Below are 27,324 nucleotides of genomic sequence, written 5' to 3' on the forward strand. Positions count from 1 at the left end.
CCTGACCCTAGCCTGAGGGTGGGGCTAGGGCCACAGGAAGGAAGAAAAGTGGATGAGGCTGAGGAATCTCAAGGAGAGTCCCCTTCCATCACTGGCCAAGATAGGTGATGCCAGTAATTCCCAGAAGACAATGGGGGGCTGGGGAGAGGGATCTCTTTGCTTCCTTATAGCTTCTCTGGCCCCAGAGAAGCAGGGAGATACTGCCCAGGCTTGAGCTGGTCCCTGCTGGCCACTCACACCCCAGGTGGTCCTTTACATAAGGGGGGACTTTGGTTTCTGCTACAGGGGCCACAATGCCTGCACCAGGCAGGAAAGCCTAGCCTGGTCATCTGTCCCCTGGCAGCCAGGAGCTGGATGATCAAGGGTCACTGTGTCCTGAGGGCATCCTCATGGGGTGCTAATGTCCAGCCCAGAGCTGCCCCTCTTCCTCAGGCCTCTTCTAGCTCCTGGGCCCTTCCCAGCAGGGCCGCCCTTGTTTCTGAAGGAAGCCCACTCATCCAGTCCTGCCATCTCTTCATCGCCGCCCCTGCCCTCAGTGTGGAGGGCAGACCTTCCAGGTAACTGCTCAGGCACCACCCCTGGGACACGGGAGGGCCGGAGGGGTACCACCAAGAAGGGTAAACACTGCTGGGGAGGGAGGGCCTGCCGGGGCCCTGCCCTCTACGTGCTGCCTCAATGACTCGGCCCTGGGGTAGGCAGAGCCGGCGAGGCGTGGAGTTCTTCAGTGCGTGTGCGGAGCAGCAGGCGGTTGACTGCCCCGTGTACCGAGGCTGTGGCTTCCCGGCTCCGCCGCGGGGAACCGGGTCTTAGTTGTCCAGGCCCTGGCTATAGGGCGCAGCCAGCTCATCTGCGTCACTGTCTGAGCTGCCCTCGCTGTCCTTGGCGGGTCGCTCTAGACGTCGGAAGAAGCGCGCATCGCGCGGGGACAGAGGATAGAGCGCGTCCTGTAGAGCAGCGCCCACGCCCACGCCGAGCAGCTCCTCGTCCGACGACGGCAGCGAGTCCTCATCCAGGTGCCGGGCCAGGCTCAGTCCATCGAAAGCCAGTGGATCCTCGAAGGGTGGCGGGCCCTTCAGCAGCCGCACCTGGGGCGGGGACCGGCGCGCTGGAGGCGTGGGCCGATGTACCCACGCGGAGTCCAGCTGCCAGGCACCCTCCTCCCCCGCCCTCCTAGAAGCATCCTTCTTACTGCACCGACGTCTGGCCTGTCACCGGTATTCCCGAACGCTCACCTCCGCCTTCAGCTCCTCAATCTGGTCCTTGAGCTCACGGATGTACTGCGACGAGTCTGAGTGGTTCAGTTGGCCCTGAATGCGGCCCTCCTCCCTCTGCAGGGAGGGCCAGGGCACCTGCGGTCAGAGCAGGCAGGGCCCGGCCCCCAAGTCTGACCTCCACATCCCTGCCCGGAACCCCGCTCACCTGGATCTCCAGCTCCGCGATGCGCTGCCTCATCTCAGCCACCGCAGCCATGCTGTCCGCCTCCCGCAGACGCACGGCCATCACCTCTTCCTTGCTCTGGGGATGGGAGAGAAGGGGCGGTCAGGGGGGCGGTGAGGGCTGGGGCAGGGCCGGGAGGGCTGGGCAAGGGACGGCACCTTGCACTCCGCCTCGGCCTGCTTGCGGCGGCTCTCGCTGAGCTGTGTCTGCAGCCCCTTGTTCTGCGCGGCCAGGTACTGCAGCTTCTCCTGCAGCGCGGCGCGCTCGGCTTCCACGCGGTTCAGCAGGTTGCGGTGGATGTGGTCCTAAGGGTGGGAAAGAAGGCGGGCCAGCGGGGATCACTGCCTGGCCAATGGGCACCAACACCAAGCACCCTCCCCCAAGTTCGCGGGCTTTGGGGCTGAGCGCCCACCTGGGTTTCAAGTTCCACCACACGCTGCCGTAACTCGCGACCCTCGGCCAGGGCCTGGGCCTCACGCAGACGCACGCTCATCAGCTCGTCCTGGAGTTCGCCCAAGACCAGCTTCCTCGGGGACTCCTTCCAGCGGCCGCCTCGGGACAGATGCGCCTGGAACGGAGTGGAGGGTAGGGGTGTCCGTGTTCAGTCTGTGCTCAGAGGAGACCACAGGCCTGGGTCGCTGGCCTTCCTCCAAGGGCTGCCAGAGGGGGCGCCTGGGCCGCTCCCCACTCACTGGACTCTCACCTGCCAGGTGTCTGATAGCTCCTGCAGCTGCAGTTTCAGCTCTCGCGCAGAGGCCACCGCCTCGCCCTCCCGCACCTTGAGCGCCTTCAACTCCTCCTGCAGCCGCGCCACGTTGTTCTCATCAGGCAGGGAGCTGTTCCTCTGCGGGGAGAGAGGCCATCAGAGCCTCAGGCAGCTGAGCCCAGAGGACTGCCGGCCTCTGGACTCAGCTGGGGGAAGGGTGGCACCCTGGACCATAGGATACTCTGGGAGTAGGAATCAGGTGGATGGGAAGAGACCTATCTCACCCGGGTCAGGGATCTTCACCCCTAAAATAGCTGCCATAAGAGTACCTGCTCTCTCGTGGGGCTGTCCTCTGCCCCCATAAATTGTGGAGTCTCCTTAATGTTATTACTGAACACAGTGGGTAGACTCAGGGAGCCCACCTCGGGGCCTATAACCAGACCTGGAATCTGCCCCAGCAGGGGCTGAGAAGATTGGGTGGGCAGTACCCTGTGCTCCCCAGGCCGGGCCAGGGGGAATAAACAGACCCTCTACTTGGGAATAAATGGGCTGAGGACCAGCCTACATCCTGTCCCAGCATCCCCAGGGCTCAGTGATGGGGATTTGTGCCCCAGCATCTTGGGCCAAAATCCTGGACCAGGTCCTCTCTGGCCCTTGTTTGTGTCTGGGTGGGAGGCAGGGCAGCAGGATCTATGGGATGCAGGTTTCCCTCCCAGGTGGAGTGAGGTAGGAGGGGAAGCCCTGCTCTGGGCTGGAGATGGGGGCTGAGAGGCTGATGGCTCCTCACACAGCGGTGGCAGAGACATGTGTGGGGGAGGGCTCAACAGTGCAGGCTGCAGGGGGCGGGCACAGCTCCTACACCATGTGAGTGGATCCTGGCCTCTTCCCTTCCTCTGGCAGCTTGTGGGAGAGTTGAGTCAATTCAGAAAGCAGTTGAGGAGGTGCAGGAGGCCTGATGCCCCCATCAGATAGGGCTGCAGATAGGAGAACGAGGGCCCCAGTGTGTCTCCAGGCCCTCATGTGGAGACCATGGTGAAGGGGCAGGTGTCCAGTGGGCCCAGAGGACCCTGGGTTCAAAAGAGGCAGAAGCTGCCTCCTCCTAGGATCTGATGGTTGGTGTGGGGGAGCACCCAGGCTTCCCCTTTCCTTGGATAAGGTCTTTTGTGTGTCCCCCAAAGCTTACTCAGGACCTTCAGCCCCTTCCCACCCAGTCGCACCTTCTCCATGTCCAGAACCTTATCCTGCATCTCCCGCAGGGCCCCCAGTGTCTCTGTCTCCCGCAGCCGTGACTGCTCCAGCTCTGTCTCCAGGTGGGCCACAAAGTCCTCAGTGAGGCGTGGGTTCTCCTGAGGGAGGCAGAAGGCTGTGTTGGTCCCCAGCTGCAACTGGGGGGTGGGGCATCCTGGCCGGAACTCTAATGCCCTATGACTAGGAATCCTGTCCCTGGGGTAGCAAACTGGCCCATCACATTCCCAGGAAAGCTACACAGGGGGTGCTCTGAAGGGGCTTTACATTGCTTCAGGATCCCTTGACACCATGGGGCTCTGATATCCTTAAGTACCAGTGGCCCTTCCTTGGCCTGATGGACTCCAAGCCCCAAGTGGTGCCTCTGCCAGGCTGTGAAGTGCCTCATCTGGGCCACTTCCTCTTGCTTCTCTTTGGGCCTGGAGACATGGCCCTAAGCCTCACTCATCTCTTCATCCCTGACAAAGTGGGAGCTTAGAGAGTCTGGCTGGGGCAGTCTGGTTCTCAGAAGCCTTGGTGCTGGGGTCCCTAGAAAATCTCAGGATGCCCCCAAGTCTGGGCAGCTCCTATAGGAGGGGGGCTGGGGAGGAATGAGTACTGGCCTCTGGGTACCCCCACTCTTTATACAGGAAGGCCAGGGGCTGAGGCAGGGCTGATTTGAGTCCTGAAAGCCCTGCAGAGTGGTGGGTGAGGGCGTGGTCTGGACAGGCACCACCCACCCTTGGCTCCTGCAGCTACCTGCTGCTCCTGAAGCTGCCTGATAGTGCTTTGCGCCTTCTGCAGGTCCTCCGCTGCTGAGCTGCACTGCTGCCGCACCACTGCCAGCTCCCGCTTGATGACATAGTTCTCCTCAGCCTCCTGCGCCCGTGTCACCTGCCCCTGAGCACAGTGAGGATGGAGGACGGTGATCTTCTGTTTCCATCCCAGACCCTGCCTTGGGCCACAGAGAGAGGCCCAGAGAGGGTGAAGGAGGGGGGAAGTGAGAGGGGCAACGCTTCCCACACTTGGAGCCTGGATGGGGTGCCCACTGTGGCCTAGGGATAGGCAGAGGCCCAGAAAGGATACCAGGAGGAACCTGGGAGGAACAGATTCACCCTCTACTTGTCAGGATCTGCCAGCTGAAAGTGCCAACATTCTCTTCTCCTTCCCAATTCTGACTCTTGGCCTCTGTCCCAGGTGAGGAGAAAGTAGCCCTTATCCAGGATCAAGGGCACGGCAGGAGCTCTACCAGTTCATGCTGAGCCCTGGTGGGAGGGTGGTATTCTGGGGACAGTCAAAGCCCCAGTGGCTCAGAATTCAGCTCCCCAGAGCCTTCACTGGGCTGGGATGTGGGACAGGCCAGGGTCAAGGCCTGGGGGCCTCTGCTTGCCTGGGGCAAAGACCCCACTTTATACTTTCCCCCAACCAATTTGGGCCCCCCATTCCAGGCTGTGCGGAAGCTTCCAGATAAAGCCATTCGAGATGAAGTGGCAACAAAAGCAGGCAAATGAGAGAAGGTAGTAGGCTTGGCAGGTAGGAGGAGAGAGGAGCAGCGTGAGAGCACAGAGGGTGTATGGTAAGCTCAGCGCAGTGACGCACCAGGGCCTGAAGCTGTTACGCTCTTACAGTCCCGAGCCCAACTGGGCCCCTATTGTGTCCCTCCGGGAGGGAACTTTCTATCCCTGTGTGTGTAAGTTCATGCCAAACATACTCAGACTCTCCCCCACACCCATGTTTCTCTCACTTCACAAGCCCCCATCCAGGAAAGCCTGTCTTCCTAGAAGTGAGCCCCAGCTGCCCCCATGCACTGTGCCACGCCTGCCCCCTTGCCCCCAGAAATGGCAGCAGCCAGGGAAAAGGTGGTTACTGGCTGTCATATGCAAGGACCAGGGAAGGGACCAGGAAGGAAACTGGAGAGGGAGACAAAAAGCTACAGTACCTGGATTAACCTATCAGCCAGAGCAGCGCTCTCCTACCCGGCGGGCGGGCGAAGGGGGTTCCGAGCGACAGGGGGAGGAGGCAGAGCGGAAGGCACAGGGACAGGAGAGGGGAGAGACACACAAGAACCACTTGTCACTAATGCCATGGACTATCTCTAGAAGCAGGGGAGAGAGGAGTGAAGACCAGAGAACCAGCAGGAGAGGACCAGAGGAAGACCAAAGCCAGAGCCAGCTCCATCCTGGAGAGGGTTTGTATGAACAGGAAGGCCGGGGCTAGCCACGCTGTGGGGGCTACAGGGCTGAGGCCGTCAGGAACCTCAGTGCTGGCGATGTTGGCCTCACTGTGAGTGAGGTGTCCTCCAGAGAGGTCTGGGACGGGAAATGCATTTTCATTTTGAGGGAGAGCAAGAACGGAGGCTGTGGGGCAAGAGCAATACAGTCCTATCTGCCACCAACTCACTCCCTGTGGTCAGTGGAGGGTCAAGTGAGGACAAGGGAGGAGTAGGAAGTGGGGGCCCTGGTGCTGGGGCTCAGATAAGCTGCCCATTCCACCACCCGCATCTTTAATGTGTCAGGGGCCAGGGTCAAGGCCAAGGCTCTCCATCACAAGTGGTAAGACTGCCCCCTCCTCCTTTCCATCTCTTTTCCTTCCTTTCTTTCAAGGGCGAGACTTCCAAATTACAGGGTGGGGTATCTTGTGGCCCAGGGATGGGGCTCCTTCCTCAGCCCCACAGTTCTGCCTCCTCTCCCCCACCCAAGCTGCCCAGGATTGCTGTGTTTATAGTCCACAAGTCATGACTCAGCCCCAACCCCAGGGTCAATCATGAATCAGGATCTAAGGTGAGGTTTCCCCAGAGATCCCAGTGTTAGGGCAGCTCAAGGTTAGGGAGTTTAAGCCACTCTTATTGGAGCAGAACCTGGGCTTGGGCCTAAAGTCTGCTGTGCCCTGTAAAAGTCCTGGAGGGTTTGGAGTCCCAGCTGGAGTCTGCGCCTCTCACCTTCTCCAGGGTCTCAATCCGCTGTTTCAGGAGCCGGTTCTCTGTCCGAAGTCTCTGTGGAAGGGGAGGGAAAGCACATCAGAACCTGCCTCCCATTCCTACGCACACCCCCATTCAACTATAGAGGAGGTTGAGGCCAGGCCCACTGGGGGCCAAGCCACCTCCAGGCAGGACAGAGCCAGCATCATATGTTCTGGGTCAGCAATTTCAGAAAACAGGGTCCATTCTTATTCAGAATGGTCCATTTAAAAAACATTTTAGGGGCTGGGAATGTAACCAGTGGTAGAGTGCTTGCCTATGATGTGTGCATTCAAACTCCAGCACTGGGGGATTTTTTTTTTTAACAACTCTTCAGTAAAAACAACCTGAGCACTTCAGTAACTGTGTTTGTGGGGTAGTCAGCACCCACATTCTCTTCAGAAGCCCAGCCCATGCTTGGATCTGTCAAGGGCAGAGCCTTGGAGCTGTTGGGTGAAGCTGTTGAGACAGCCCCATCCTCCCTCCTTTACCCCTGAGCTAAGTTCTCTGGGATAAGGCCCTCTCACAATTTGGATCCTGTGTGCTGAATACGCAGGCTTCCTTCAGCTCCATGGCTACATTTCCAAGATCTTTTTGGAGACCTGCCCTTGCTTTTGCTTTCCATTCTATGCTGAAGGATCCTGAGTAGATATTTGTAGTTTTAGGTTCCTCCATGACCCTCTGGGAAGCAGGTGACATTGACATACATGTTGTATCTAGTCTCCCCTGCAACGTGGTGAAGAAATAATTTGGATCTGTAGATGAAGGAGGGTCCTGCCTTGTTGTGGGTCACACAGAACATTTTCTGGGTTGCTTTTGGGGAGAAATGGTAATGGAAATACCTAGAACATTTCCAGGAAGCAACTGCAATCAATAATTCATGGACTTGATGTTCCTGACTTATGTCATGTTGGGGAAACTGAGTCAGAGAGGGCAGGGTCTTGCTCACACCTACCAGCATGGCCAGGCCTGAGATGTTTCAGGCATAGGGTCAGGACCTCTGGGCCCTGGCTTGCTCTGCTTTCTCTGGCCTCAGCCTGGCACTGCACCAAGCAGAGTCATCCCTGGGGCGGGGGTGGGGGTGGGCAGGCTTATCTATAACTCCTCTTTTCTGCTTCCTCCAAGGTAAAAATGAGCAGAAGAATGAGTGAGCAGTATGTGAAGCTATCTCCTAATCATGGGTTTACGTTTTTTTCTTTTCTGTACATCATGATGCTTTGACATCTGAAACCTTGCTAATTCCAGAGACTGTCCCCTCCAGGACTAGTTAAGTCCTAAACAGATTGCATCTTCCACATAAAACCACCCAATCCAGAGCCCAAACCTGAAGTCACCTCCTTTACATATACACGTGCACACACACACACACACACACACACCAAGCTAGTATTTCTCCATCCTAAATTACCCCAGGGCAAGAATGGGAACAAGAGGGATCACACCTGCAGGATAGAGCTGCAGAGATCATTCAAACTGCCTAATGCTGAGGCTGCTCACACTGGCCTGTCCTACCTGTGGTCCTCCTGCAGAAACCACATCCAACACTCTAAGTCACGCTGTCCCCCTCACTCTCTGTGCTTCCTGACAGACCCTGGTTCTTGCCCTTATGTGCCCAATCTGGCATGGCCTGTCCCCCTCCTCTTTTGGAGCTTCTTCTAAAAGCACTTGTCTCTGTCTGCTGTCCTGCCTTATCCGGTTCAAACAAATCCCTGAAACATTTCAAAACAGCTAAAGGTGAAAGAATGGAGGGCAGGGCCCCATGAGAAGGCCTCTCAGGAGATTTTTCCAGCCTGGCAAATGGATCAAGGGTCTGTTGTGTCCTTGTCCACTGCTGGACTCTCAGTCACCTGATGGGAGTAGGCTCTTTTCTGTACATGACCAAGACCAAAACACATTTGGACTGGTGCATCAGTCAAGCTGCCATAACCAAGAAAGGGGGATGCTCAAAACCCCAAATACTGAAATATTTCTGGAAACCATAGGAACAGGCTGGGACAATGATGCCTTTACTGCTTCTCAGGGATGGGTGGCAGGTGACCTGGAGTCTGATCTAGGTCTGCCCCTGCCCTATCTTGCAGATAGGGCCATAGAGACTCAGAGAGATGAATTCACCTGCTGGGGTCACACAGCTGGTCCCTGGTGAGCAGGGATTTGAACTTGGTTCTGCAGGACTCCCGTCTCAATCACTGCATAGTTCTGTCCCTGAAGAGGGCAGAACCAGTCTGTGTGGGAATTTGTATCCCTCTCTGTCCCTAGCATTGGGCCAGGGGCCTCTCACTCTTGGTTGTGACTCTGGTATACAGCAGATACTCAATAAATGCTTGTTGAGCGAATAACTAAAATCATGGGTGTGAGGATGAAGCAGCAAAAGGCAAGAGGGGGCAGCCTGGGCTCAGAGGTTTTGCATGCTCAGGGAACTCACTGACCTTGAAGGGGCTGGTGGGCTGGACACCAGGGTACCAGTTCCCTGTGTGGGCACCCACACACCCTGGCCTACACACCCTAGCATCTGGTCCCTGCCTTCCTTGGCTCTTTTCACTGTCCCCAGCCCTCAGAGGATCCCTCACTGCTCCCTCAGGATGATCCCCCTGCCCACCAGGTGAGATTCTGCCTCAGGCCTTCTGCACTGGACTCCCTAGGTGGCTCCCTGGGACCCCTTGCCCCTCCTCCCCTGCACATTTGCATCCAGAGCACTCTGTAGAATTCACACTATTTTAGTGATTTATTGATGGTCTCCCCACGACACAGGGGCCCCACGATGGCACGGACCTTGACTGTCTTGTTTACTCTTGTGTCACCAGTGATGAGTACGTGCCGGCTGGGGCAGGCGCTCCCACGCCGGCCTGGCAGGTGAAGGAAGGGGCAGGTGGGCAGAGGAAGGATCATCAGAGCCTGCGGCCGTCTGCCAAGGACGGCCTGATCCTCCAGTACACTGGGCAGGGCCGCCCTCTAGCGGCCAGCTCTGGAGGTAGGAGGGGAGCCCCCAAGGACGCGGCCCTGCCCCTCCCCCGGGCCCGGGCCTCACTTTGATCTCGATCTGTTCCTCCATCTCCTTGCTCTTCATGGCTGCATACTCCTTCTCCAGCCTGCAGAGGGCGAGGCCAGTGTGATCACTGCTCCACCCCCAGGGACTTTCCCTTCTCCTCCAGCACCCCAAAGTCCTGTACCGACCTCTTCATCTTCTTGGGGTTGTACTTGACCTGGTAGGCCTTGAGGACCAGCTTGTCTGGGCAGCTGTCAAACTGGTGGGGGATCACCCTCTGGAAGTACTGTGGGGACACAGGCGGTCACCGCCACACAGGCCCTGCCTCTGAGCCCTTGTTGAGTCCTGCTGCGTGAGGCATCACCGTGTCCTCAGCACAGGCCTGTCCTGTTGTAGCCGCTCAATCAGTGTTTGTGGAGCAAACCAGAGGCTAAGAAGGGAGGGCTGGCCTTCCCCCACTGCCTGCAGCCAGGGCTTCAGTTTCCAGAGAAAATCAGACTTGGGAAGTGCCTAAGGGTGAAGGCTGGGGGGCGGGGGCAGTCTGAGCACAGGGACGGAAAGGAGGAAGCGGGTAGGCATGCTGGGGCCCTGGAGCCTCTGCAAAGGGTTAAGGTAAGCCTCAGTGGACGCAGCTCCTGCTCCCCAGCCCAGCTGGCCCCCTCTGGCAGTTGCGGACAATGGACGCTCGTGTTCCTGGACACAACCGTGGCCTTTGTGCATTCTTCCCTGAAGCACCAGCTGGAGGATGCTGGGAGGGGGCAGGGGCCTGCATGATGGGGAAATGGCCATGAGAGGCAGGTCAGCCATTCTCTAGCAGGCAGGGCCACCAGGGCAGGCTGGGGCAGGGCAGGGCAGAAGGCTGCTCCAGGTGCCTTGCCTCTTCCTGTGCCCTTGGCTGGCCAAGGGGCTGGGGACCAAAGCCTTGTGGTTTGGCCAGGGTTACTTTGCCAGCAAGCTTTGGGGACCTGGAGTAGCAGGAGGGAGAGGGAGGGACCTCCCAGGGCTCAGCCTGGGCCTGTACCTTCCTCTCTCCCTGCTGCCAGGCTGCTGGTGCTAGATGGTGTCTGACCCTCCCATGTGTCTGACCCCTCCTACCCACCTGCCCTTCTGGCCTACCTGGGACATGCCCTCCATGTCCAGCTGCATCAGTTCCGTCTGGTTCACCTGCAGCAGGGCAAGGCCCACCCGGAACACGATCTCCAGGCCCTGCAATGTGGCCGCTGTGGCTGTGAGCCTCCTGTCCTGGCCCACAGGAAGCTCAGTCCCCTCCCCAGGCTCTGGCCCTTCCTCTGCCCGGTCTGTGGGCTGCTTGGGGTTTGTTTCCAGGGTGGGGTGTGACTTGCTGCATCCTGAGTGGCCTGGGTGGAGTAACCTGCAGGGCCCTCACCTCGTACATGAAGATGTCGAAGACACGAGTGGCAACGGGCAGGGGGAAGGTGGTGAGGAAGAGCGTCAGGAACCAGGACGAGGCGTACATGGACGTGTGGAAACTCTGTGAGCGGAAGTGGGTGTTCAGGTCCGGGAGCTGCTCCTACACGGTGGGGAGGCCCAGAGGGCATGGTGAATGGGTGCTGTCCACACCCACCTGGCTCCCTCCCACTGAGGGCTGCTGGGCTTCTGTTCCCTGGCTTCTAGGAAACTTCCATGACCAGCCTAGGCAGCCTGTGGCTCCCCTCTTCAGTACTCCCTGGCCACTGTGTTTGGGGGTGGCCAAACCCACCCAGAGTTTGAATAGCATGAGTTAGGGTCAAAGGCAGGGGTGGCCAAAGCGGCAAAAGCTACAACACGTGGGACCTGACTGCTCAACAGCAGCTCATGGGGTCTCTTGACCACCACACAGGGAGCTTCTGGGACTCAGGAGGTTAGGTTAGGTCACTTCCTAAGGTCATCCAGGCATGGAGGGGCTGTGGTTCTAGCTCAGTGGTGGAGTGCTTGTCTAGCATGTGTGAGCCACTGGGTTCGATCCTCAGAACCACATGAAAATAAATAAAATAAATGTATAAAAAATACATTAAAAAAAAAGAGATGAAGCCCATGGCCCCTGGTCAGAGCTGTCATAGCTCACATTGTGGAAGGTGACTTGCTGGTCGCTGTGTCCACCCATGGCCCCCTGCATACAGCCCTGTGTGCAGAATGCTCAGGGAATGCCTGTTGGATTGGCCCAGTTTCAGACTGTGGACAGTGGCAGACCCTGAGAAACTGAGGCTTCCTCCTAGAGCAAGGGGTCTCTGAGCCCAGGATTTAGACTTCTGCTTGGCTGTGGGAAGGCTCAGTTACTCATTCTAGGGTGGGGGCTGCTTCTCAGTGAGCCTGGGCCCCCTACCTGGGATACCACCAGGCTCCCTGGTCCTCCAGGCCCCAGAAATGGGGTGCTCAGCTCACCTATTGCACAGTACCCCTGCCATGGGCTTCCAGAGCAGGTGTGTGTGTGTGTGTGAGAGAGAGACAGGGAGGGAGGGAGAGAGCGCACTTGCATGCGTGAACACGGCAGCTCTGTCTGCCGACCAGGAGTGGGCCCTTTGGGACTGCTATTTATAAACAGAGTTGTCTGCAGCTCCTGGTAATCAGCAGTGGCAGGCAGACGACACTTTCCCTCCCTCTACCACTCCCAGAGTACACAGGCATGGGCCCACAGGCCCCGTGTGTCTGTTGAACCTAGTGTCTCCTTGGGCCTCGGCACCTCTGGAAGTCCCTGGTGTGAGTGGAAGGTCCCTTCTTTGACCCCCAAGCAGCTTTCAGGGCAGTGCCTTTGGAGCCCATGGTCCTCATTCTGTGACTTCTGGGCATGATTTCTCAGGCTTAGAATTTTCAGTCTAAGAAATTCCCTGGGACAGCCTAGGATGGCCACCTGGCTGGGGCTCCCCATCCTCCTCACCTGCAGCATGTATTCAAACTGGTAGATGCACAGCCCCAGCTCGGCCATGCTGGGCTTGAAGAGCTCCCGCAGCCGGTATTCCTGCATCAGCCGCACGAACACGCAGAAGGCCTCCTCCTCAGGCATCTGGGGGTTTGGGTGGGGGGCTCTGAAGGTGGGCAGGGTAGCAGCAGGGGCATGCTTGTGGCTCTTGGCAGAGCCCTGGTGTACCTGGGGCCTGTTTCTGTTCCACTTACAGTTAGTGGACACTGATACCCAGCTATCTGGACCTGCCACACAAGCCACTGGTAAACAGGGTCACTGTTGTTTTATGGAGGGGAAACTCGAGGCTGCAGTCTCGAGCCTCAGCAGAGTGGCCCTGCTAGAAACAGTGGAGCTGACCCAGATCGGGCAGCTGCCAGAGCCCATGTCTCACCCACTGGGTGGAGACACCCTCCTGTCTACTCCCAGCTGTCTCCCCTTCCCCCCGTCCTAGGCCTCTGGTTTCTCTGGAGGAAATCCCCAGGCTCCATAAACACCACAGTGGCTGATCTAAGTCCCTGGTCTGAGGTCTCTCCCGGTCCAAACCTGGAGGCTGCTTTTCAGGCCCCTTTCTCTATTCTGGTCTGTACAGTGTCAGGACATAGCCAGGGCAAGTGCCCGGAAGCTCTGTGTCCACCCACAGGAGTTTTGGCTTGGGAACTGTCAAAGTTCTTGGGTGGCTGGAAAGGAAGGCTCTGACCTAGGAGGTCGGTGGATAGAGAGAAAAGCCTGCTTGTGTCCACCTCCTGGAAGTGCAGCCTGGGGAGGGCCTGGTCCCAGGCTACCTACCTGCATGAGGAGCAGGCCTACAATAAAGGCGCTGCCCTGGCAGTAGCCCACCTCTCGGTCCACCAGGGAGTATGCCTGGAAGGGAACAATGTGGGGTGAGTGCAGAGTACCTCTGGTCTGGCAAAATGGGTCCATGTGGGGACTGCCCCTCAGGTGGCTGCGGGCTGCTGGGCCTCACCTTCATGACGTTAAAGAGGACCTCCTGGCCGAGGCTGTCTTGGCCCTTGAAGAACTCATGCTCTGGGTAAGTACGTGCAATGTCCCTGCGGATCAGCTTCTCGCACGGTGAGGACATCTTGAGCAGCTCTGAGTATTGGTTCTTGACTGGCATGTCCGTGGCACTGCATAGGAGCTGCCACACAATGGCCCGGAAGTGGTGTGGGATGCCCTTGCGGATCAGCTCCTGCGACAGAGAATGGCCGGGAAGGGGAGGCTGGGCTAGACTCAATCCCAGTCCAGCTCCTCAGCTGTTGGCTTGCCCACACCTCCTCCCACGGCACAGAGGTTGCTGGGCACTGTGCACAGTCTGCCCTCGCCCAGGTGTGGATACTAAGAACAGTAAGCAAACAGCCTCCTGAAGCACTGAGGCCTCCCTGTCCTCACGCCCAGTCGATACATCTCTATTTCTGCCCCTTTGCCAGGATTTGGCCCCCTGGTACTACCTCATAGCTGAATGACCCCACTGCCCCCTCTGCCTGTCTGCCCAGGAGCCCAGCCACCCCCCAACCCCCCGCCACCTTGAGCAGCTTCTCTTTCCGGCGCCGCCACTCTTCCCACTCATTGGCAATACGGCCCCACAGGATCCATGTGTCCTCCTCTAGGTGGCTCAGGTTGGAGGAGGCTGAGGAGCTGGACACCAGTGAGGAGCCACTGTTCCGCCGCGAGCCATTCATGGAGCGCATGGACTTGGAGTCGGCTTCCAGGAGCCTGAGCAGGAAGGGCCAGAGGTAAGGTGACTCCCTGGAGACAAGGATCCTCTGGGGAACTCACACCCTCCCCTGGGGGGAGGTCTCAGAGGACACCAGGGACTCAGTCCATGTCATTCTTGCTGAGCAACCTTGGCCAGTGACCCAGCCTATCTGAGCCATGGTCCTCAAGCACTAGCCCCAGAGAGACTTCCATTTGCGTGTTCTTATTCGATGACAGGCACTGGCTGAGCATCATGTGAGTGTGTATCATTAACTCTCAGACCAGCCCTGTGGAGCAGACTTGGGGATGATCTCTACTTTAGAGGTGGGGTGTAGACAGCGAGCCCTGGCTGAGGGCACCCAGCCATTGAGGAGCTGTATTAACTCTGCGTTTCTGGTGCTTTGACAGCTGGGCCTTGTGTACCCTGGAGGGAGAGAGGGATGGTCCCTCCCAGGGATAGCAGTTCCTAGAGATAGAAAATGACCTGACAGCTAGCAAACCAAGCATGTGGTTTTCCTATGCAAACCAACCAACCCAGAGCCCACACCCCAACCACTTCCTCCAGCAGGCTCTCACTCTGTTCACTATTCACCTGCCCACATTACCTCCACGCCAGGTTCTAGACAACTAGGGACAGCCTCGCCTGTCCTCCCCATTGAGACCACCATAGAGGCCCATGGCCCACATTCTCTGCCACCCCAGCTCTCTCTGCCTCCTGATGGGCCCTAGTACTTTCCCTGAATGGTTTGGTGTGCCCCCTCCTCTTGGGAACTGTGAGTTCCAAAGTACCCTTTCAGTGGCCACGAGGTCCTAATGACTATACCTGAACAATGACAAAGTGGGCATTCTGGGCAGGAACTGTAGCTCAGTGACAGAGTACTTTCCCAGCATGTGTGAAGCCCTGGGTTCCATCACACACACACACAAACCCCACCCCCAAAAGTCCCCACATTCTAAGACAGGGGAAGGATGGTGGAGAGGAGTACAGCTTTAATCTCTTCTAAAAATGGCTCGGTTAATGAGCCAAACTCATTTGATCTCTCGAAACCTTGGTCTCCTCATCTGAACAGGGGGACATTGGGGTTGGGAAGATGAAAGGAGACACATATTGTGTCTGGTTGTAGGTGTTACCTTGCACAGCATGGGCCTGGCTCCAAATGTGAGGGGTCCTGAGAACTTCTGCAAGGTGCCCAAGCTGTACCCTGAGGCCCCACCTTGACCTATAGGCCCCTACTCACCGGTTTTGTTCTTCAAGCTTGGCCAGCAGCTCCAGCTCATCAGGGCTGAGGTTCTCGGAGTCAGAGGTGGGAGAGCAAGTGGGGGCTGACAGGGCCTCCTGGGATGAGGAGTCGGGGCTCAGAGTGGGGCTCGCCATGGTGGGCAGGCTCAGCAGTTGAGAGTGGTACCACGTCACAGCTCTGTCTGGGGGCCGAAGATGCATATAGTCGGCATTGGAGGTGGGGTGTCCACACTACATGCTGGCTCTGGGCCAGGTGAGCCTGTGCTCCCCTTCAGAACACTTTCTCATTTCTGCCTTCCTACTCTGGCCTGCCACTTGGTGCATCCCTGGCCCCTAGATGCCCCAGCCCAGCTGATGGCCAGGTTGGTTCCTTCTATTTCGGACCTTGGCTACAGGGATTCCTGCCAGACCAGAGCTGTCCTGCTGATCCTACGCATGAAGTCCGAGGCTCAACTTAGTACCCTGAGTCTGTGGCAGGGCCTGGGGCAGGTTTCATATTTGAGGTCCCAAGGACCCTGCAGGAAGCTTGGGGAACAGAAAACATTGCTTTGGCAGCCCTTCTTGACAGTGGTCTCTGTCCCCTGCTGTGCCTGCACTGGGAGCCCTGCATCAGCATCTGACCTTCCCCATCTCATCAACCAAAGTGGGCTGCTGGCACAACCACAACATTTATTCTCCACTGTTAATTGTCTGGCGCTGCTGATGGCCGGAAGAGTTGACTCCCTCAGGGCTAGGAAGCCAGTGACGAGTCAAAGTGCTGGGAAACTGTGTCCTGGCAGACACACAGCAGCACACACAAGCTCTGATGGGGATCCTGATCTTGGCCTGCCATCTTCCTGGGGTGGTCTGCTTGGCCCTTCTGGGGACTTCAAGGACACTGGCCTTTTATCTTCTGTCAACCTGGTGGGAGGCAAATTAGCACTGTGCTGAAAACCAAGGCTCTGGGTTCAAATGGACCTGTGTTTGAAGCCTGGGTCCCCTTTTACCAGCGGTGTGACCTTTGGCCAGCCATTCCTCTTCTCTGGTCTGCAAAGCCCAAGATCCTACAAGACCTCCCTCAGAGGGTGTCTGTGAAAACCAAGCGTGCTGTGGCACATGAAGTGTTAGAACAGTGCCCAACACTGTTCACCCCATAAATGTCAGTCAGTACCATCCATCCTGGGGCCAGGGCCAGGTTTCACTGGGAGCCAGGCTCCTGGGTTTTGCCATGGACTGTGTGTGGGATGCTGGCAAAGTTGGTATCTCCCAATAGGAAGTTCCCAGGGTCAGAAATGGCCCTGGTATGGAAGGTAGAGGCTGGGAATGGTGTTCCTTCTGTCCAGCCATGTTTCTTTCTGTTGAGCCAGTCTAGTACCCAGGGTCTGAGAAGATAAGGGTGCCAGGGTGGTGGAGGCAAGACAAAATCTCTGCTCCTGCCTCACTCTTTGCATGACAGCTTCATGCCCACACACCTTCCTCTGTGCTTTGTCCTGGAGTCTGCTGCCTAGGGATGTCACCTGACCAGGCTCTGACAGCTAGGCCACAGAAGGGGCCCCATGGGGCCCCTGTGGGGCAGTGGGGTACTAAGAGGATTAGAGAAGACCACTTTACACCTGCTGGCCATCCTCAGGTCACTGGGCACCTTCCCATAGCCCAGATTTAGCCCTGGACCAATGTTTGGGGACTGTGTTGGGCTGGACTTCACCCTGGCCATGTACTTGTTTCTGTCCTCCTGCCATGTTGCCCTGTCACAGGGGTGGGGTACACCATTCTTTTTTTCAGCTTGTAGGGAACCCAGAATCCTCCTTCCTTAGGACTGTGGCAGGGCTATTTGTTCTAAGCCCTGTCCCTGACAGCCCCCTTAGTCTGTTGGGTGCTAACTCTGGATTTTGATAAGTGGTAGGAACCCTTCCATCTCCTGGCTGGCCAGGGTCCACTTGCCCCAAAGACCAAGCCACGGTGTACCACCTAACCAAGAGTTAATCATTCCTCAGAGGGTGCTGTTCTGGGGCCTCCTGCAGAGTCAAAGTCTGTGGCAAGTGGGGCCTTAGACAGACAGGGCTGTGGACAAGAAGTGCTGAACAGAAGGATCTTTCCAGGCAGGAAGAGACTGGGAAGGCAGCACCAGAGCTGGGGGAATGGGGACGAGGTGGTAAAGGTGAAGATCAGGGCTGGACTTAGGAAGCAGTGAGAGCTCAGGGAAAGAGCAGATGTGGCTGGGGTGGTGGTGTCAGAGTGGTGGTCTGGGCCCACCTTCTCCCTGCCGAGCAGAAGGGATCCAGACTCAGAGCGGGTTGGTCCTACCTTCCCTTCCACAAGGAGCCAGAGAAAATGGTTTAGCTCTGTGTTTCTGATAAAAAACCCCAAAGCCCAGGGACCACCCGCTGGCAGAATTTGTTCAGCTGTTTATCACATATTAATGTATTTCATACAGGAAATAAAATGTATTAAATACACAGGGATGAAATTTACAGTCTGAGAGGCAGGAACCTTCTGATCTCTCCGGAACTTTTTCTTGACTCATCTTCAGACTCTTTAAAACCACCCAGCCCCGGAAACCATCCTCCTGAAGCCTGAGTGTGCACACAGATACACACATGCTGACACACGCATGTACTCTCTCTCACACCACCCACACCCACTCACATCCATATTCATTCACACCCACAAACTCTCTTTCTCACACACACATAGACACTGGGAGACACATCTACTCACACACGCACAACAGATACATACACTTAGGCATACACAAGTACTCATTCCTACACAGAGTTTAGAGTGGTGCAATGTCACAGCTCTGTCTGGGGGCCGAAGATGCATATATTCAGCATTGGAGGGGTGGGGTGTCCCTCCAAGTGGGGCCTTAGACAGACAGGGTTGTGGACAAGAAGTGCTGAGCACACACGCACACACACACGCACGCACATTCACATTCACACACTCACATCTGTCCATATATGCCATTCACCTCCCCCCACATGCACATGCACACATACTCTCAGGTATACATGTACTCATTCACATTCACACTTATACACACTCCTACACATTTTCACACTCACACTCTTACACGTGCACACACAGTACTCTCACACCCACCCACACTCACACATACATGAACACACTTCCTGCATCATCCAGACTTTGCCACCCTGCGAGCTGAGTAGGTTTGGCTTGGGGGATGGCTTCTGTTGTCCCAGTCATGTGGCGCAAGCCCTTGTTTCTGGCACTAACTGGGGCTATCTGAGGGCCTGGCACTGTTGTAGGCAGGGGACATGGAGTGGAGCAAGGTGCATGAGGCCCATCTCCACAGGACCTGAAGCCATTCCCTCTTCCCTGCCTGCCCGCCTCTGAGTCTGGAGTCCCAGAGTCTGCGTGCCCTTAACCCCAGTGCTTCACCTGTGCCACTTCAGTCGCCTGAAAGGTGGATCTCAGTTGCAGAGTGGCAGTGGGCCTCCAGACCCTGTCCCTGGCAGCACTACCACCTGCCACACCTCCAGAGGGCAGTCCGCGGCTTCTGAAGCTGAACCAGGACAGAGGGCAGGAGGAGATGGTGCTGAGAAGTCCAGATGGGAGGGCCCTTCAACTTCCCTTTCCCTGTCCAGGGCATTTGGATGCTGCCGGTCCCACTTCCTCCTTCCTGAAGTTGCTCTCCCACCTGGTTAAAGAGACAGTGCTCCTGCTTTTCCTCCCACCTCTCTGGCCAGGGTTTCTTAGGTTCCCGTGTGGCATCTCTTCTTTCACAGTTCCTGCGTGGGCCCTGTCCTTTCAAATCCTTAGGGATCTCACTCTTGGAGCTTAAATGAGTAAATATATATCCACAATTATGAACCCCTCTTGTCCGGTTTTTCCTTTCCACTAAGCATCGGCAAAGATTGCCAGCCCACCTCCTAAAAGCTCCATCACACCCCTCCTTCATGTTTCTGTTTTCCCCACCAGAGCAAGAATCACCCTGCCCTTTCAGAGTGACAGAGGGAAGAGATCAAGAGATAATCACCCAAACTTTCTATCACAGGTTGAGATAAATGCTATAAGTATGGAAGGATGGAAAATAGCAAGCAGTTCCTCAAATACTTCAACACAGAGTTCCCATATGATCCAGCAGTTCCCCGCCAGAGGCCTACCCAAGACAATGGAAAAACCTGTTACTATACAGAAGCCTGTACATGAATGTTCACAGCAGTATATTCACAACAGCCAAAAAGGGTACACACCCCAAATGTCCATCACTGGATGAACGCGTCAACAAAATGTGATCCTTCGCACAACGAAATCTTAGTCAGCCACAAAAAAGAATGGAGTGCTGACACCGGCTACAACATGGGTGGACCTTCAAGACATTACTTAGTGAAAGAAAGCCAGCACAAACGGTCACAAATTGTATGTTTCCACTTAAATGAAATATCCAGAATAGGCAAATCCATAGAGACAGAAAGTCGATTGGTGCTTGCCAGGGGCTGGGAGAAGGGAAAGGGAAATGACTACTTAATGGGTTTGAGGCTTCCCTTTGGGATGATGGAAATGTTCTAGAATTAGATAACGATGATAGTTGTACAACACTGTGCATGTGCTGAAGTCATATAAGTTACATGCTTTGAGGATTTGGGTTTTATGTTATGTGAATTATATCTCAATTAAAAGGATAAAGGATGAGGTGGGCTGGCAGAGGGCCCATTGGGTAAAAGCAAAGTGGAGTAACTCCAGAAGAGGCTGGAAAATCCTGCAAGGGCCAGAGCCTTCCCCTGACTGGCCTGTGGGCAGGGGCAGGAACCTGCTGGGTTTGCATTTTAGGAAGAATCTCTGGACCCCCACATGGACATGCTCTTTGAACCCAAGGGCCACATCTGTCTACCCACCCACCAGGCCGGGCTGGGCCTGGGTATTCCCCTCCTTCCCTGTCAGGTTGCAGATAGTCAAAGGCCACAGTGGATCTCATTGGCTCCACCTCTCTAGCCCTGCCACCTCCTGCCTGGGACTGGGAAACACCCTCCTCGATGGGGCTCTGTCCTCTCTGTTGCATCCAGATGGGCCGCTAGGGCAATGTGGAAAAACAGTACTAGCTGTGTCACTCACTTGACCCAAACCTTTAATGGCTCCCTGATGGCAAGGTGGAACCTGGACCTTTTTATACAGGCTGTTGACCTTCCCAGCCACAGCCTCCTGCAGCCCTGCCCATCCTCCAGCTCCACCCCCTGGGCACTCTGGTTTGCTCCTGCCTGTTCTTGTGCACTGCTCCCTGGGACTGGAAAGGCATTCCCAAGACCTGGTTCAAGCATGCTTACCTGTCAACCCTGTTCCCTCCAGGGTCCCGGATCACTTTGCTCTCTCCCTGTAGACATCCACCCCACCTCCACCCAGCCCGACTCGTGTTTGGTGGCAATGACTTCTATACCTGCCTTCCAGCCCTATGGGGTCATAAACGTTTTGAGGACAAAGAGCTATCTTCATTTTCTACTTCAAGCCCCTAATACACTATTCGGCATTCACTAGGTATTCAGTAAACATCTGTTGAATAAATGAAGACAAAAATTTCTGTGCTGTTCAGATAGGTGATCAAGGTCAACGTCAACAGTAACCAGTCATGAGGATATCATGTGCCCTTGATAGGATGCATGGGAAGGACATTCACCTTAGTGCTCTTCCTCCCCCAAACCTATCACCCGACTCCGGCCATGAGAAAAACAGTGGGCAGATCCAGATTAGGGGACGCTCTACAAAACACCAACCAGCCCTCTTCCAAACTGTCAAGGTCATCAAAAACAAAGAAAGCCTGAGAAACTGTCTCAGCCCAGAGACGTGTAAGGAGACATGATTACTAAATATTATCTGGGATCCTGCAGGACTCTTAGGATAGAAAAAGATATTAGGGAAATTGAGGAAATCTATAAAATATGGACTTTGATAAATAATTATATATCAACACTAGTCCATTAATTATAATAAATGTATGATATTAATATACAATATCAATAATGGGAAACTGGTTATGGGACATATGGGTACTCTACGATCATTTCAGTTTTTCCATAAATATAAAACTAATCAAATAAACTCCATTTTAAACTACATATGTATTTTTTTTGTGGTTCTGGGGATCAGACCTAGGACACCTTATGCATGCTATATACACCTTATACATGCTATATCTAGAATTAGATAACGATGATGATTGTACAACACTGTGCATGTGCTGAAGTCACATTGAGCTACATCCCATTCTAAAAATAATAATAAAAAAGGTTTTGTACCAGTGTGGCTAGTAAACAAGGGCTATAATGCATGAGAAGTGCCATACTGAACAGGGGCCATTTGCTGGTGCCTTGACTAGGCCGCAGGGGAAGGAGGATTTGAAATTGGATTTTTCACTCCAGAGCCTTTGTCCTAAACCCACCCACCATGTTGCCGCTTTCTCCACATTTTTATTTTAGAAATTATATACGTAAAACAGAGTGCAGTGGGCACTTAGTAAATCAGTCATTATTTTTCAACAGGGAGAGTGAGCGAGTGTGCATGAGCCATCTTTCACAAAGCATTTGGCATTTTCAGAGGCAGGAATAAAGACCTCAAATTCCCTTTCAGTTTTGGCTCCCTTCCTTCCCTCCCTCTCATTTCTGATCCTTCTTCTCCAATGACTACTGGTAGCACAGACTCAATTCTGGATCTGAAGCTCTGAAAGATGCCACGTGTGCCCAGCCTGACCAGCAAGCAGACCACCATGTCCTGGCTGGCTCCAATCCCTGGGGAAATGGCCTGCTCTAGTGTTCTGGGTCCTCTTCCTTGGCCAGGGGTGAACTGCCAGAGGCTGAGTGACCCTGGGAATAATAAGGATGGCAGCTGGAATTCGGAGGTCACTGTCTGCCCTCGTCTCATCCCAGTTCTGCTGCTGCTCCATGCTGCTCTGAGAATTTATACATCCTTGCCCTTGGAGTGTGGCTCTCTTGGCTTCACATGAGGCCTCCAGAGCCAGCAGCTAACCCTTCCTTCCCTAACCCCTCTGTGATCTTGGGTACCATGTGGTTGGTCTCAGTTTTTAAAATCTTCAAATAGAGCTAATTCTGGTAGCTGCCTCACAAGTTTTGCTGATAGAATAAATGGGTTTTAACTTGTCTTGTGTTTAGGACAGGGCGTGGCCCACGATTTTTGTTCCCTCTAGATGGAAAGTTCCATGAGGGCAGGGAGTGGAGCTATTTGCAACATTTGCAGGATGAATAAATAACCTTCTCCTGCTTGGCAGGCCTGTCCCTCACGTGGTGACCCTGTTAAGGATTAAATACAGCAAAACTGCAATCATTTATTATTCTTAATAACAGCAGCAGCAGTAGCACAAACCTTCAGGCTAAAACCTGAGGGGTGAACCATTATGACCTGTGGAATCCTTTTAGACCTAAAATAATAATAATAGTAATAATAATAAGCTGACTATCCCGTATCCTCACCAGTTTATTTTCTGCTACCATAACAGGTTTATTTCAGGCAAATTTCTCATTTCTCTATATCTTAGTGTCCCTAAGAATGACAATAGAAGAAAATTAAGGCTCTCATTAGGTCTTCCAGGGGCAGGTAAATAAGAGAAGTGGCATCTTCTAAAGGTTCTTGGCTCTTTGAGGCCAAGATGGTGTTTTTGGTTGTTGTTTCCAGTACCACCTATGGATGCTCACTGGGCAGACCGGAGGGAAGGAGTGAGGTGGGCTGCCCTGCTTTTAGGAGCCCTCAGAGGCAGACAGATACCACCTCTCTTCTCTTTCAGAAACAGTTGAGTAGGGAAGCCCATTAATTCCTAAAACCGAACAAGTCTCTGCTGAGCACCCTCTACATGCCTTGTACTCGCTTGGGACTCAACTGTGAGAAAGCAGACAAGCACCCTGCCCTCCTGGGAGTTGTGTGGAGACAGATCTCAGTGAAGTGGTCTCACAAGCACACTACGGTATGCTTAGAAATGGAGCTAAAGAGCAAGTGAATTGTGCCAAACGTGACTTTCAAATCCCCTTCGAAGGGTTGGATGCCTTCCGTAACCTGGGGGGCTTGTTAGTTCTGACCTCCCTCCCTCCTGCAGCCTGTGTTTGGCTTCCAGAGATGCATGCTAGAAACTTTCCTCAAGGGAGTGAGGTTTGCCGCCTTCTTTAAGTTCTTCCAATCTCGGGTCCCTTTTGCCAGGGAGTGCCCCACAGTGGGCGCCCATTGTGTGGATGGCATTGGTGACACCAAGGCCCGTTTGATGAAGCCCATTCAACACGGCATGCACGAAGTCACACATCTCTGAATGAACCACGCTAGCTCCTGCCTCCTGGGCCTCTGTCCAAGCACTTCCGTTGCTTGGAACACCCTTCTCTGCCACGCCTGCCTGGTGACTGCATCACACGTCACCCCTGCCGCGCCTTGCTGTGCTCCAGGGATGTGCCAGGCCCTTTTTCTGGGCTCTTGCGGCAGCACTCTGCACATAATTCTGTCTCATGCCTTTCTATCACAGCAGTTGGACGTGATGGCAAGGGCACCCGCTGGAATCCTGGCTCCTCCAGGTTGTTCGGAGGATTAAATGAGATAATATGCAAATGATGCTTGGCACAGGGCCGAGCACATGGCACAGGCTTGATCAATGTGTGTTTCTGGTTTCAGCTCTCATGTTGGCTAGTACAGCTTCAGATATAGGCCAGGGGCCACATTTACATTCCTTTGTACCCCAGCACCTGATTCAATTCTCTGAAGGGGGTGGGGCTTCACCCATAACGACTGGCATCTACATTCTACAAGAGGAAACTGAAACATATGTTCCTCCTCGTCTTCCTCGTCCTTCCTTGGCCAATCTAAGCACAGACAAAGACACAGATCCATACCCTCAGGAGAGGGTAAAGCTGATTTTGCACAACTCACAGGCTCTCTTTGGGAGCCTTCTTATGTTTTCCTACAGAGTTCACGGTCCAAGGTGGGAAGCCTTCCTACCCTACTGCATTTGTACAAAGTCCCACCCTGGGGAGGCTCTGGAGTTTGTTTCCCAGGTGCCATGTGACCTTCAAGAGTCTTTTCATCCACTCCTGCCTTCAGCAAGTGGAGGGGACAAACCTCTTCCAACCCAAGGTCAAGGGTCTATGTGGAACATTAGGATGACCTGTCAGCAGCCCCCATCTCCACTCTACTCCCCTCAGTCCTCCCTGAGGGTCTCTGCATGGTCACAAATCCCATAGCTAATTATCTCTCATTCTCATTCTTTCAGCTCTTATTCAAGAGGCTCCCCAAAATATAGCTTAGCCCTAGAGAGAGCGCCATTATCCAGTGAGGCCAGGGACCAGGGAGGCCTGTGCTCACACCCACAGGTGGGTGACTATCTTCAAAGACCCTACTGTCTCCTTCCAGGAAACACCACAAAACACCGCACCTTAACCTCCCTGGCTCCCCTGAAGTACAAAATACTGTTCTAAGCACTTAACTACCCATTTTTCAGATGGGGAAGTTGAGTCTCTGAGCCAAGATGAGCTTTTTCCTAGGCTGTCCAGAATCTGCTTGTGAATATCCACAAGGAGGCTGGTGGAGAGGGAACTTCTGGGCATATTTATGTTGTTAGAAGGATCCTAAACACTTGGTGACCAGGCTGTGCTGGGGCTGGATTGATCTGGATTCCTCCTAATTCCCTGCAGTCCTAAACCACAGCCTCTTGCCAGTTCTGTGATCTCCTCTCCTCTTTGTCTTGCCTCATCCCTTGTGCCAGGGCCAAGCCACCTGTGATTCCTTCCAAACCACCCGCAGTCAACCGCAGAAGCCCAGGGGAACCCACAGGTGGGACCCCAGGACAAAAGCTGTGAGGCAGCAGGCTGGGCAGGAAGAGCCAATACAACCTAGAAAGAGGCAGGAACATGGGGAGATCTCAATTGCAGCGGAGAAGACCGCGTAGAGCTCTCCCTCATGCTCCACCCCAGCCTCTTCAGCACATTTTTCCCTTCTGAAAATATTCCTTCACAAAGAGCTTTCTGCTTCTGGCAGGTCCCAACCCAGCCCCAGCAGATCCCAAATGTCAGGATAGCAGGAAGCTGTTCTGTTTCGGTCAAACACACTGGTGGTGGGTGAAAGAACTCATGAGGGTTGTCAGGCTAGCCCTGATGAGCGGCCTGGATGGCTGTGCTGGCTCTGCCATATGAGGTCAGCAGGCCCAATGGGGTCAGGATGCTGGTCCTACCAGTCTGGGCAGACCTTCAGGATCAGGGTCAGAAGCAGTTGGAACCCCTTCCCTCCCCTCTGGGGGTGGGCAGTGGTTCCTTTGGGGGCACTCTGTTGTAAGAGACAGTGAGCCTCCTTCTCTTTGTAAAGGGAAACTATGAGAGAGATGGATAGGAGGAAAAGGACTGGGGTAGGTGCTCTCAAGGGTCCCAGGAGACTCTGGGGTCCTGATACCCTTGAGGCCCCAGTGTGGGTGCTGGTTCAGGGAAGCTGATGTGGAGGGCCAGGACATCACTTCACAGTCTCCCAAGTCTGCCTGAGCTGGAGGAGCTGTTGGGGGTTCTGGGCTGGGGGATACAAAAGGTGTGTAAAAGCACTGAGCAGTCTCATGTGTGTGTGACCCCAAATGCCTGGGTCTGTGTTGGAGCTCCTAAGTTTCTCTGTGTGTGCTGGGGAATCTGTGACCCTCCGTGTGTTTGGGGCTTCCAGAAAGATGGGTGGAGAGGGTGTGTCTATGGGTGGGGAGGGGGGCTGGTTCAGGATATCTATTGGGAGGTTCTGAGCATGAGGGGAGGGTGGATTTCTCAGGAAGCTGGGATATAGATGGGTCAAGATCGGTGGCAGTGTGTGGAGCTATCAGAGTGTGCTGGGAGGACCTTAAGGAGTGATTTTTAGGGGTGCCCTTGGGCATAGGGGACTTTAGGGGGAGGTGGACCAGCAAGTTAACCTGAGGCCTATGGGTAGGGGTAGAAATCTCAATTCAGTCGAAGCAAGGATTCTGTAGGGTCAAAAGGGAGGGATAGGGCCCTGAGGCTGGTCTCCTTGGGGAGAAGAGGGAGGCAGGCCAGGGGCAGAAGATAGGATGTCAAGTGGAGGGGCTGGGGGACACGGAGGCAAGGGTCGTGCAGATAGGAGGGGTCCTGAGGGATGGGGAGAGGGTGGGCAGGGGTCCTGGGCTTGTGGGGGTGGGGGTGGGGGGCGGGTCTTCGGAGTGGGGGATGGGGATACCCTGAAGGGGCTCCTGGGAGGGGTCCTGAGGGCCTGTGGAAAGAGTGGGTGGGGGTCCTCGGTCTGCGGGGACCCCACGAGGAGGGGACAGGGTGGGGGAGGGGGAGCCCTGCAGGGGCTCCCGGGGAGGGATCCGGAGGGATCGGGAACGAGGGTGGGCGGGGGCTGGGCCCCGAGGGGCTGGGGCTGGGGGTGCCGAGGTTCCCAGCGCGGGTTCCCGGGCAAGATGGTCGGAATCGTGGTTCGGCCCGGCCCCCGCGGGCCGCAGCTCAGAGCCGCCGGCCTGAGCAGGCGCCCGGGAGGCCCGGCCCGCGCCGCCCTACCTGCGCTGAGCGCGCCGCCATCACCGTGCCGAGCCTCGCCGTCCCGGGCCGCGCCGCCGGATCCCTGCCGCGCCGCTCGCCCTGCAGCCCCGGCCCGGCCCCCTCAGCCGCCCCCCGGGACCGCGGCCGCCGCCGGCTCCGGCGCTGCCATTTCACCCGCTGACAGGAGCCGCTGCCCCGCCCCTGAAAGCCGAGGCAACCAATTCGCCGCCCCCAGATATTCTGGCTCCGCCCACCGTCCAGGAGTGACGGGGTATCTGACCAATCCGTGGCCATTCCGTGAGGAGGGCCCTGGCTACGGTCAGAAGGTTGCCGCCTCTGAGGAGAGAAGCGAATTGAATTAAGGGGAGCGGTGAAGGACGAGTGTTTTTGCCTATTGAAATGAGAAATCCAGTTGATCAACACGTGAAGGGGCCAATAGCGAGTACAAGGGGGTGTGTCTCTTAGGGAAGGCTGCGGGGCCGAGGAGCTCTAGGCAGAGGCCGCCAAGCGTTAGGCACTAAGCCCCGCCCAGAGCCGAGCTTTCTGCCCAATAACGGGACGTCCTGCAATGTCCATTATTATCTACCCCTCAAATCTCGGCCCTGGCAACTGTTTGGGGCGCTATGAAGATTGACATTTAGGGAGCCAATGATACTCAAGGAGGGCGGGGAAGTGACACTCTTTGACCAATAGGATTGTGAGACTGTAGTGAGGTTGGTGTCCAGGGCTGTGAGGCTTGAGGA

At 55.4% G+C, this 27,324-nt stretch overlaps 1 protein-coding gene across 5 annotated transcripts; it reads right to left on the reverse strand.

Annotated features, from left to right (window-relative positions):
* Nucleotides 1-26,747, reverse strand: Evi5l (ecotropic viral integration site 5 like). 5 transcript variants are annotated; one of them, XM_026411832.2, is made up of 20 exons: nt 26,600-26,747; nt 15,139-15,318; nt 13,729-13,918; nt 13,170-13,394; nt 12,992-13,066; nt 12,182-12,307; nt 10,694-10,837; nt 10,423-10,512; nt 9,495-9,592; nt 9,349-9,409; nt 6,306-6,359; nt 5,307-5,339; nt 4,127-4,267; nt 3,361-3,489; nt 2,141-2,281; nt 1,850-2,005; nt 1,596-1,742; nt 1,420-1,515; nt 1,233-1,328; nt 1-1,085 (listed from the first exon to the last, which is right to left on the reverse strand). In XM_026411832.2, exons 2-20 carry the CDS (start codon nt 15,273-15,275, stop codon nt 807-809), a joined length of 2,418 nt encoding a protein of 805 aa, XP_026267617.1. In that variant the 5' UTR covers nt 15,276-15,318; nt 26,600-26,747; the 3' UTR covers nt 1-806. The 5 variants fall into 5 exon arrangements, with proteins under 5 accessions (XP_026267617.1, XP_026267615.1, XP_026267618.1 ...); XM_026411830.2 differs by having other exon boundaries at nt 15,139-15,322; nt 26,600-26,746; XM_026411833.2 differs by lacking the exon at nt 5,307-5,339 and having other exon boundaries at nt 15,139-15,322.
* Between the last annotated feature and the right edge of the window lie 577 nt (nt 26,748-27,324).

The sequence above is a fragment of the Urocitellus parryii genome, chromosome 3, assembly GCF_045843805.1.
Source record: "Urocitellus parryii isolate mUroPar1 chromosome 3, mUroPar1.hap1, whole genome shotgun sequence".
Taxonomy (NCBI): Eukaryota; Metazoa; Chordata; class Mammalia; order Rodentia; family Sciuridae; genus Urocitellus; species Urocitellus parryii.